Source organism: Plodia interpunctella, chromosome 17 (genome assembly GCF_027563975.2).
Source record: "Plodia interpunctella isolate USDA-ARS_2022_Savannah chromosome 17, ilPloInte3.2, whole genome shotgun sequence".
Taxonomy (NCBI): Eukaryota; Metazoa; Arthropoda; class Insecta; order Lepidoptera; family Pyralidae; genus Plodia; species Plodia interpunctella.
Window position 1 is genome coordinate 5,583,722 of NC_071310.1, and position 12,191 is coordinate 5,595,912.

The 12,191-nt window shown below is 35.0% G+C and overlaps 1 protein-coding gene across 5 annotated transcripts in view; it reads left to right on the forward strand.

Annotated features, from left to right (window-relative positions):
* The window catches only part of LOC128677011 (ETS-like protein pointed), a 127,220-nt gene that overhangs the window by 90,596 nt on the left and 24,433 nt on the right, over nt 1–12,191 (forward strand). For all 5 annotated transcript variants that reach the window (XM_053757526.2, XM_053757528.1, XM_053757527.2 and 2 more), the window contains 3 exons: nt 1,448–1,564; nt 9,188–9,391; nt 9,715–9,843. In XM_053757526.2, the coding sequence (XP_053613501.1) occupies nt 1,448–1,564; nt 9,188–9,391; nt 9,715–9,843 (450 nt within the window). The remainder of the gene's footprint in view (nt 1–1,447; nt 1,565–9,187; nt 9,392–9,714; nt 9,844–12,191) is intronic.

Below are 12,191 nucleotides of genomic sequence, written 5' to 3' on the forward strand. Positions count from 1 at the left end.
CACACACACATACACACACACCCACACACATAAACGCAAACCAGCCGCACTTATGAATGAAGCCTACATCTACATGCACACAGACAACCAACATTCAATCTCGCTTGGTTATCTCTGATTTATTTTATTCGATGGCATCGAGCCTCAAAAACTCCTCTATTAATTTGTACTTCGGTACTTGATTTAAATAGCGTAGATAAAGTAATTAATCCGAGTGATAATGATCTCGGCTGATGAGCGGTACGTAAAACACCGCTGATTATAAGTCGGTATACTTGATACTAAAGATTTAAGTGGACTTTCATGATCAAAGATTGAGAGCTGTAGCGCGGACTTTGATGGTGATCGCTGACCGCCTCGAGCGGGCAAATGATTAGATTTACGACACATTTTAATCCCTTCAGTAAACATTAAAATAATTAGATATGTAGTATTATTTCATATAGAAGTACAAATAAAACTCAAATACTTGATTGACTGCAATAAATCTCTGCATGGGATAAAACCGCCATCGGACGCCTCTCTCGTTTATTTTTTCTTTTCCTGTGTTTACAAACGAACAAAACTTAATGAAACCAATAGTATGTATTATGATTAAAAAGGGATATACATCATATTGTGAAAAGGTCGTATATACAATGTAGTCGATTAACATTTCGCAAAAGTGTTCCAGTTGGTGGTCCCTCTCCATTAAACTGCTGTAACGACACGCAGCTTGCTGCCACAGGCCATCTGGAGATAAACGGGATCACCTACAAACTTGTATTGGCAACTTCTCGTAATCTTTATAGCAATAGCTCTATTGATTTCCAATATACTAATAGTGTGCTCATATGGAAAGAAAACACATTTTTGTACATAAATTTACTTGTAATAAGTATACTTACACATATTCGGAATCTGCAATAAATGATTTCGAATATTCATATTTAGAATCAGCAAAAAAGATTTCTAATATACATATATATCAGCAAAAATGGTTTCAATATTTTAGGTTTATGAGTATATTACTTGAGCCTTTTTCCGTGTGACGGTAAATATGCCAGATATCGGTATAGCAACTTTGTATGGCTCGAAGGCTCATTAAAATCGAGCATTGAAATAACTTAATTAGAAATTGTATGAGAAAATTTAATTGACGTTGAGACGCACTTGAAGTTTTATTACATTAACTAGTGATCTTATTTGCTTTAGGTTTAATTAAAATTTATCTAGAAACAAGCTTATAATGATATGTCGTATTTGAATCGAATTCAACTAATTTCAAATCATAAAATTGTACTTCTAACATCCTCATGTGCTCCTAGTAAAACGAAGACAAGTTCATTTTTTTCTTGTAATTAGATTTACTCAATGTAATCAGAATCGTTGGAGAGCATCGACAGTAAAAAAAAAATTAATTAAATCATACTTAGATGTACTAACGTATAGTTTTTGTTTGTTTCAGACATCCCGTCGCAGGTGCCGCCGCTCACGCCCGGCACGAACAAGAAGATGGCCGAGGCGCTGAAGGCTACCTTCGCCTCCTGGGAGAAGGAGCAGCTGCGTCTCGGCGTGCCCAAAGGTGGGTCTCGCAGCTTTTATGATAACTTGTAGCGTGGTCACCATCCTCTATCTGGAGGTCCTTGGTTCGAAATTTTTAAATGAGTTAAATATTCCTTCATTCAGATACGACGATATAATTAAAGTTGCAGGTCGAACAGGGTCACGCGACGAGATGCCTATACTGCGGTGAGCAGAAGTAGTTAGTCCGTCACTCACAGCTTTTGCTTCAACGTATTCTTTATAAAATAACTTTAGCTTTAATGATGTCGCAATGTCTATACCTGTTTTCCAAACAAACTTACTTCATATTAGTAAAAAACAAACCATTTATTCAGACTTACTTACGTTAGATTTTTCACGTTAAATTTTGTATTATACAGTAATTTCTCAAACTACTGGCATTTTCTGCTAAAGAAATGCCGAAATAAACTCATTTGAGCAGTATAACATAGGAAATCAGACGTTTAGAAGTTAAGTTTGCTTATTATACGATATCTGCATTTAAATTGTACATTGATTAGCAGACTTTTTTATTTCATATAAATATATGCAGTTCTCAAGTTTTTATAGCTAGGCACAAACATAAAACTGAGAGTTATGTCACCCCAACCGTGCTTTAGTATGAACAAGTAATTGAAAAACTACTTAAGATGTTAACTGTAGTTTCTTGTGTATAATTGAAGTCAGATTATAGAACTTTATTTACTCGTAAATTGACTTTTAACGTTAACACTACAAATATTTAACTAGTTCTTATCCATTACACACTTATGTACAATGTCATTTACATAATTTAATTTATCGTCACAATTTTTTCAGCCACAAGGAACCCATATTCATATCATATACACCTATCAATGCAGATTCCTAATATGAACAACATAAGTAATAGGGTAGATGACGAGGTCAGGGAAGTAAAAATTACATAATGATGATAAAATAGATGATCATAATCGAACGACACATTGCAAGCAGAATCATTTTGTGATGATACAGAATTGGTTGGGGACGTAAATTTAATAACAAAGGGCAACGCAAAGTCTTATATATTTTTAAACGATTTTTATTAAAAAGTCATCTGCATAATTACATTGTAGTTATTCAGTATGGATGGGTTTTAATTTAGACATAAATTTGAAAGTGTTTTTGGATTTCCAATTAATTACCAAATAAAATCCGCCATCTAGCATGTCGACAACACCTAGAATGATGCTGCTTATTCAGAGCACTTTATAGACGCGAGAACATAGGAGTGCAATAAAAGTTATGACATGTTAACTGTCTTCTTTAATCTTCCGAGAATCTGTGAGTCTATGTGTGTTTTAGAGCGCATTTTGTCATGCCCATCGGGTATAGATCACAGGAAGTGTGATATTTGCCGGCGTGAACTGTGACACATTAGTTATTTTAGACGTACAGTCAACAGCACATCATGGGGACACAAAACAAATCGTCACAGTCGATAATACAACCTGGATACCGCGAGGATAAGAGTGAGGCTTGTTAGCAAAGCAATCGTAGTTCTTCTGATAATTTTACATTTGCAATAAAATTGATCTCTTTGCAAATACGGACATTACAAATTCTGCTATTTACCTCACTGCGCCATGTGCATTTCATTCGGTTCAAAGCATTTTATGTTATAGACCTAGCAAAAAATTACGCAGACATGTTGCAGTACATGTATACAAGTTATAGGGGTTTTGGCGGTGTCGTTTCGATGACTACTAGTGGAAACTACGTGCTTATTAGACACCAGAAATCTTCGTTATCGTTTACCAGCAAAAACCCGTAATAAGGCTACAGCACCTTTCTTATAATAACATATAAACAATAGTCGACTTGTTGCCTGCCGCCCTCACTCGTCAGGCAAAAACATCGTCTTCAGCATAACATGACATTTGCATATGCTAATGCTATCGCCACACACCTCCGTCTTTGGTGGCGCTGGCAGCGGACCCTCGTTTGTATGTAAACTGCCCGCTTTCTGAATCATCTCTTTGTTAAACGTAGAAAAACTTGAATACCTATATCCTGAGAATACTAGGTAAGAATAAATTATTTTTTACAAATACTAATTAGCGAGTTTCAAAAATAAATATAAAATCATAGAAGGGTAATGCCCAATAATAGAACATTGCAATCCATACTAATATTATAAATGTGAAAGTGTGTTTGTCTGATTTTCGCGTCAAGACAGATCAACGGATTGAGGTGATTATTGGTGTAGAGATAGTTTAAGAGCTGGAGAGTGTCATAGGCCGCGGGCCCTATGACAGCTAATAGGCTTATAAAAATTTAAACGTATTACTATCATTTTACGTGTCCACCCGCCAGTGGGAAAGTCCAGTGGATCGAAAGAGCTTTTTTGGGTTGTGGTTTCGCCCGAGTGACACTTGTTTACAAATAATCATTTATATAAACTTAAGCTGTATTTTATAGAATATAGTCTAGGCTAGACCAGCTTGGGGTCATACGCAGGTGACGAGTTCGACGGCCGAGCACGACGGAAGTGCGTGCGTCTGCGCCACGTCTATTCGCGCTTCCGGTGCGCACGCGCAGGCGACCGACACAAAATCACGCGCACTGCCACTGCACCGCCCATTGTTATACATATTATATGCAACTATTTGCGTGAGAAATATACTACAGTTTCTAAATATATGTATATTTGTGCAAAACTTCATTCTGGCTCGTGACATGTATGATGTATGTATTTCGGGCTCAATATTTAAAACAGTAAACATTGATACGTTAGAGTACTTTTTAATAGTGACAACACTGGTAATTTATTCGCAAAAGTTACATAAAAAATTATGTCGATCAATTTACTTGAGTTTAATTTACCATTAACTAACATAATTTCCATAAACTATCAACAAAATAAATAAGCACATAATCATTATGAATCGACCAATTCCAACATTAATTAGTTACTTACGTTGTCAACTTGAGTTGATTCGTTTTAATTGTTCAACATAATAAACTGCGTAATAAAATGCTCAAACCGGTCGCCGAACACAACAGACAGTTAACTTTTAGCAATTTAAATGTAAAAAGAGCACCTCATTAATACTTAATCTTCGTATAGATAAGACTCGAGTCACACCAATATTAATTTAAAGCGAAGTCTTCGAGATAACACTGCGATTACAATGCTAAGAAAACGTTGTATAAAAACTATTTTGCCATTTATATAATATATAATCCATTTATATAATCTACTTTGCCATTATAATTAATCCTATCTTAGAGATCTTAATGTAAGAGTACAGTCGGGGGCAGATATTTACCTGACCTCGTGATTTTAAAGATAATCACTGAATATATAGACAGGTATATTATAATTGAACAACAGTTTTTGAATGAATACATAATTGCTTTTGAAGAGTAATACTATACTAATAGATTAACCAAAATGGCGTCCAAATAGTTTTACAACAAATAAAAAATTACTTAATAAGTCATTTTGTCACCGGAGGTTGAAAAACTTTATGATCTCGGTGGTCTGTGATTGGATTATTTCTCATATCTCTCTTCCCTTGAAGGAAAGTACAGTTAGGATGGTATTAGTAACGCCCTACATAGGTTATTTTAAGCTGATAAAAAATAATAATCCCCAAAAACTATTTGAAAATGTACAATCGCTTTAAAACGAATAGTTCATTCGAATTGACATCACTCATACATAATGCTCATAATAAACAAAGGCTTATTACAGCAACATGCCAGGATAAGGCATTACATAAACAAGGTTATTTACATAATTATTAATTTTTATATTTGTTTTATTATTTGCTTAGTATAATTCTAATATGTCAATCATTCGGTAGGTATGTATATTAACGTTCTGTTTTAGCTATTTATATTGTCTGAAATATTCGCATCTCAGCGGGGAGCATCCTTTTAATTATTTATATTTTATTTACATGTATATTAATACGTATAAAATATTTAAATTCCAATTTGATAGGAGTATTCGCCGCATTTTCGCACGGTTCATTATTATTTAAGAGGCAGTCGAAAGTAGCAAGGTTATACATATATACATATTTAATTTATTATAATTCAGAACTGTTAAATTGATCGATTTGAATTTTTGTTAACTTAAAATTGCAAATAAAATTTTCAAAAGTTTCATAGTTATATATCTCTGTCAATCTAGTTTAAAAACTTAGAATCTTAACTTAGAAACTTTGGCGGACTCGGCATATATTGATGGTATTCAATCGCGGTATATAAAAGCTTATATAAAAGCTTTCATACGTAGTGTTCATCCATTCGCGTCGATATCTGTCTGAGTTCGGCGATAGTGTGTAGTCGGCATTTTAAACCAAAAAAAAGTCAGTATTGACCAATGAGTGATCCTAAACAAACTCCAAAAATGTCGCTTTTATCAGCAAACTTGTTATCGTACAAAAAATCGCTAACAGTGTAACTTGTACTATATTTGCTACCAACTGGCCTTATGCCTAACACCATAAATGCTAAGTGATAAAAACAAGTTGAGGGCTTCGACTGTTTCACGCATCTAATTAACGATGTCGACGTGTTTCGCTGCCGATAACGACGTATTGCGTTGTCGATACATACACAATAACGTTTTACCTAGTTGTTGATATTTGTATTCAGTAAAGTCACACGTTTCTAACTTGACTTGAATCATCTTTATCAGGCGTTGTCCCTCGCACAGACTCGAATCTGTCCAGAGTTTACGAAACACAAACATTGATTCTTTCTTTTTAAAAATAAGTAATTTTTTTTACAAAATATCATTTTTAACACAATTTTTTACCGTCGTCAGATAGATTTTATTGAATTCAACACGTGACACTAAACCCCTAGGTTCCCTCATCGGGAGCCAATCCTGGGTAAACCATCCGGTTATACATTTCATGATAATGCACTGTCATCAAAACTAAACGCATTACAAGATTCAATCTTGCACTACTGTGTTGCAAAGCTCCACCCACACAAATATTCAAATAATGAAAAGAGAGATAGCCCTCATTTCTCTTTTTTATGTTTATCTTATTAGTAATAATTTTATTAGTACTCATGGTAATTCAAAATTTCGATGTTCAATGTTCTGTGTCCTACTGACGTATTATTTGTAACACTAACCGATATCGACCAATTTGTTAATGAAATAGGAGCAACACCATATTGATCGTTGTATCAAATTACATTTGCCTCACTCGATTAATACTCATTTAAATGTATATACCTATAATGTATATTTTTTCACCGAATTCTGCAATATTATCTTCACGTCACTAAAATACGACATAATGTTCGGGAGGTCTTAGTTTGTGTGGTTATTAATCTTTAATTTATGTTGGAGTGTCTATTATCTTCAAGGATGAACGTTGTTCTTGTCGATGGATCTGCTTCCATTTACATCAATCCTATGTCGTCGATTCGTCGGCAGAGAATATGATCCTTCATGATGACATGTTTTCATATACCTACATCATTAGGGTGAACAGTACATTAATAAAAAAAAATCATTAGTCTTTTTGACTACTAACTTTCTGTATGGCTCAGTTAGCTTTTCCTTTAGTTTACTGGACATATCAACAACAGTGAAGTAGCCGTAGTGAGTCAAGCTAAGTATAAACATTAGACGTCGCCGTTGCGAAGTCGGCCAGCGACTAAAAGCCGTAATTAAACTAATTATTTATTATTAGTCGCTCTCTCCAAGGAAAAACTCAAATTCCCCTCCCTAGCCGCAATTTGTAACATCGTGGCACATAACTCCATTTATATCGACTGAGTTTTTCTCGACTCCGCCAATCGATTCAGATATTTTTTTGTTACGCTCTTGATGTGACTCAGGAATCTCGATTGACCGTTCGGGTTTCTCCCCTTTTTGCACTGAGGGATGGAATGGGTGCATAAAATGCATTGCTTTACAATTATGTGATGATGATGATGAATTGTGGGATGTACGCTCAAACCTCGTTAGGTTTTTTGCACATTAATGACTAAATATTGTTGTAAGTGAAAAAAATAATATAATAAAAAGTTACATACTGCTGGCATTTCGGAACGACCACTGCTAAGAAGAGATTTCAAAGGAAATTCATTTAAACAATGTTGGTCCTATAATGCTAGAAGGGCTTACCATTCAGTTCACTGTGCCTAAGAGTATTAGAAAAGGTTATTTATGTGTCTATTATTATTGTTTACTTATAATAGTCATCAGAGCGTAAACAGCGCTAGTTATTGCAATAACTACATACGTGTGTGTACCTGTCATAATCAAAATTTGTATATCAACATCTTACGAGTATATAATATTTTTTGTTATTTTACCTTTATATTATATATATTTTTTATTTTAGGCAAAATGTGCACTTTTCAGAATGAGAATTCTGGTTCTCATTCTTTCAGGCATCTTTACAAATCATCCCTTTTCCAGTGGCAGTACTTTGTGAGTAGAGTCGACAGAGGCTAACCACTTGCACTTCTCGTTTCACAAATACGTTTTTTGTGGGATCATATTTACACTAAACAAGCATTCCCTTGGAAAACTGTCGAATCCTTCAGTTATAAAGACAAGAGTTCATACATTGAGTTTGAAGGTCGGTGTGTTTCCGCTGAAGCAAGTTCCGTTGTGAGGCAATGCTTCGGTTCGGTGCCCGGCTAATTGTTGTTGCATCGGCCGGCGATTGTCGGTGGCTCCTGAGGTGCATTGTAATTGCATCTATGGTCTAAAATATGCAATATTGGAAGCAATTACCATCTTCCCAAAAAATATTCAATAGTATTATTTAATATATTATTTGTTCCAGCACAAAATACAATTTCGTAAAGTACAAGACACGTACTTGCTAAAAAATCATCTGACAGCACAGACCACTCAGCTGTACAGTATATGTATGATATACGAAAGAATGATATGCTCTTCCTGATTTTTATGTAGGTAACATTGTAACCATTTTTCCCAAGTCCCTCTTAATTATTTTAAATAGTGACAAAATGTCTTGAGGTGCATCGTATACAAGTATTTTTGGGTCTTATCGTGTTATGGATCTAGATCAAATTTAATCTTTGTTTTAACTTAAAATTTTCCTAATTAAGCTCATATTTTTTTATGAACACCTAATACAGATGCTTATATAATGTTGTGTAGCATTTAAATTACATGAACAGGGTACTTATCTGTAAATGTTACGAATACTAAATATATATACTCGTATTAAACATTTTTTCTTTTCAAATGTCTGTTTGTATAAAGTAATTGTATAAATTAATTTTCCCTTTGTGTACCTTTATCGCGCCTCTATGACTTCGGTCATTTGTTCCGGTCTCCTGCGCTTACGGTTGCTATTTTTATACAGCTCGCATATTTTCCATGATAATTATGAGCAATCTACATACAGTAAGTCAATGCAGATTCAGACATAAATAAAAAACGTGTAAGTAGAAAGAATCCACGGTCTTACTTCTACTTACGGTCCTTGTAGAACAAGACAATGCAAGCAGTATTCTTTATTAATAGATTAGAGTGAGGAACCTACCCCTGCAGATGACCTATGTACCAAAGTCTACCACTAGTTACGTACTTAATGTTATTGAATAAGAATCTGGCATGGATTTCCTTACAGATTGAGTTTAAAAGCATGTTTTTTTTCAGATCCGCGACAATGGAGCGAAGCAGCGGTGGCGGCGTGGCTGCGTTGGGCGACGCGAGAGTTCTCCTTAGAAGGCGTGGCGATGCAGCAGTTTGCGCGCGCACAGGGCAAGGACATCTGCGCCATGGGCCGCGACGAGTTCGTGGCCCGAGCGCCCGCCTTCATGGGCGACATCCTCTGGGAGCACCTCGAGATATTACAGAAAGGTTTTCATCATCTCCAGCTATTTTAAAGCCACAAAATCCACTACTTGCCAGCTTTTCATAAGGAAATTGGCTTCAGTGAAGCTCCATAAAATGAACGAAAACGAATAATACAAACCAACAATCCCACACAATCTTAATATGATTGTATTTTTATTCATTCTTAATTAATGAAAAAATGTACAAAATGATTGGTTAACGATCTCTCTTTTATGTACTTAAAATGTTTTTAGATTATGTTCATCGGTAGAAAAGTATGTATTCACAACTAATAATTATTTTCAAATTGTGCATAAACAATTTTACAGCGAGTCATGTTTTGTCAGATGTAGAGAAAGAGCGTTCGCTGCTCGCCAACGTGCCACCCAACATGTACGAGAGCAACGTGTGTCTCCCGGAACTCACGGAGTACATCCCGCCGCCTGCGCACCACTACAACAACAACAACAACAGCGGTAAGTCAACAAATAGAACAGGCATATTTTATAACAACAAACAAGCCATTATTATATTTTGTGTATTTCATGTTAGTCAAATGTAACAATTGTTCTATATCAATAATTTTTTAATGAACATCGACAACCCTACGTTATTTTTTATTTTAATCTGTGCCGTAAATTGACATTTTTGCTCTCATTTGCTGTATAGTTATGTCTGCGTTATTTGATTTCGAACTGTATTCGTGTGATGTTAAGATCTATATTCGTTTCATCACAATTAATCTAAAATTTCATCACGCTATAGATATGCCGTAGAAGGTTTAAAAAATATGTTATCACGTATATCAAAAATATTTCCAGCTACTAGGCATGAATCTCTATGCAGCTTCAAATTGAGGCACAAAACTAAACAGTCATCCTTATCTGTCGCTGTAGGTGACAACAACCTAATAATAATGGGCTAACCTTGAAGTAACAGCAGTAAAGAGTAACAAACATACATAACGTAGTTTTTTAAAATGTATGACGTCCGTGAAAAGAGCGTTCGTTAGTAAAATGTATCATTAAAATGATATATTGCATCCTTTGGTAAACAGTAATTAGAATTCTAAGTTACTAATTTTTTTTATTAGTTAATGTTTGCACAAGTCCAATAAACCTGTGTTGTGCATATAAAACTGGAAGTTATCCTGTTCGTCGTATGATGACTGTACAGCAGGCAGCAGGTCACGTCGTTCGGCTAAAACTAAATATGGCGGCAATAGCTGCGAGTTCAAACGATATTTCCTTACTGAATGTTTAGTTGTGTGTACTAATTATTTTTATTTAATTATATGATTTCTATGAATTATTTATCCTGAAGATCTATTTATGATTAAAATCGAATAATTTTTCCGTATTTAAATGTCCCTACCTTCATGCTATCGTCTTGTCATTCAGATACTTAGACTCGACGAATATGAATGTCATATTTATACGTTTCTATGGCTCAGAGAATTCTGTAATGATTTTTTTATTTTAATAAGTTCATTATAGATATGAACTCAATTAACTCAGCGAGAAAATATTGTCTTGTAAGCTGATAAAAAGCAGCTCTTGGCACCAGAAAATTGTAGTCCTATACATCGATTTTATAATAACTGTTCTTGTATAATAATAAGTACATAATAGCAATAATTAATCATAACTTTACAATCGAGGTGGTGCTGCGCAATCTCAATAGTAAAAACACAGTAAAAGCTCATTTCCATCAGATATAAAACAGCATGTTTATTGCGTTATAAATCATCGTAGTGGGATGTTTTGACTTGGCCGCCGCACAGCCGCGCTGCTGAAATAATAAATTACGTGGAGACAACAGCTCCTCGAAGACATCGTTAATACGGGTGGTCCCGCTCTCAACGACCTCTAACATTTATACAAGCAATTTACACCTCCGATTCGTGTTTAGCATACATCATCTTGCCTTTGGAGCAAATTTTTCGAATTTCAGTTTTAATTGCTGAAATGCAATCGTAAATTAGAATTAACACTATATCCCTCTGTCAAAACCAAATACATACATCTTTAAAAATTTAACTTGATGCATTTTAACTCAATTTCAAATTAAATGAGTCAAATAACAGTTTTTTACAGGAGATTTTGTAACTAAAAATATAGTTGTATTTCAAATGGCTTAGAAAGCAAAAGCTTTCAAATATTTTCCAGTCTTACCAGCAATGCTCTAATTCAGCGTAATATTTTTTATGGAGTCTTGTGTGTTTCACACGTGAGCCGGGCGGCCGTAGCACACGCCGCTTTCCACTCGGTTGCGCGCGTGTGGTGCAACTCTGCCGACCTTGGCGCTGTTTTTCCGCTCTCTTTCAGTCGCTCCGAGGTTCGTCTTCTGCCTTGCCATCATTTCGGCCACTCATCTTCAAATAATCTTGAGAGACATGGGTACATTGACAATGTTCGTCATGTAATTAAGATTCGTGGTCATGTAATTACGATCAAATCCAAGTATATCACGATTAACTTAATAATATATACTTAATATAGCCCTAGAACTTGATTGCAAAAATATCGTATACTCTATTTTATGTAGTGTCTGTTTTATGAGGTATTTTCGCATATGGAAAATCACCATTTTTTCAATGTAATGTAAATGTATTTAAATTGACAGTAGGAACTGATAATATTTTAAATGTACATTACATTTAAAAAATCATGTAAAATTCTTTGTTTAGTCAGCCCCCCTCCAATCCATTCCCTCACCTTCTGCCGAATGTGGAAAGCGTCCGACCTTAGTGGCCAGTCACAGGGCGCACCGGTTTCCACTCATCACTTGTATTGTTTCTTCGGGCATTTGTTTCGCTCGTCCT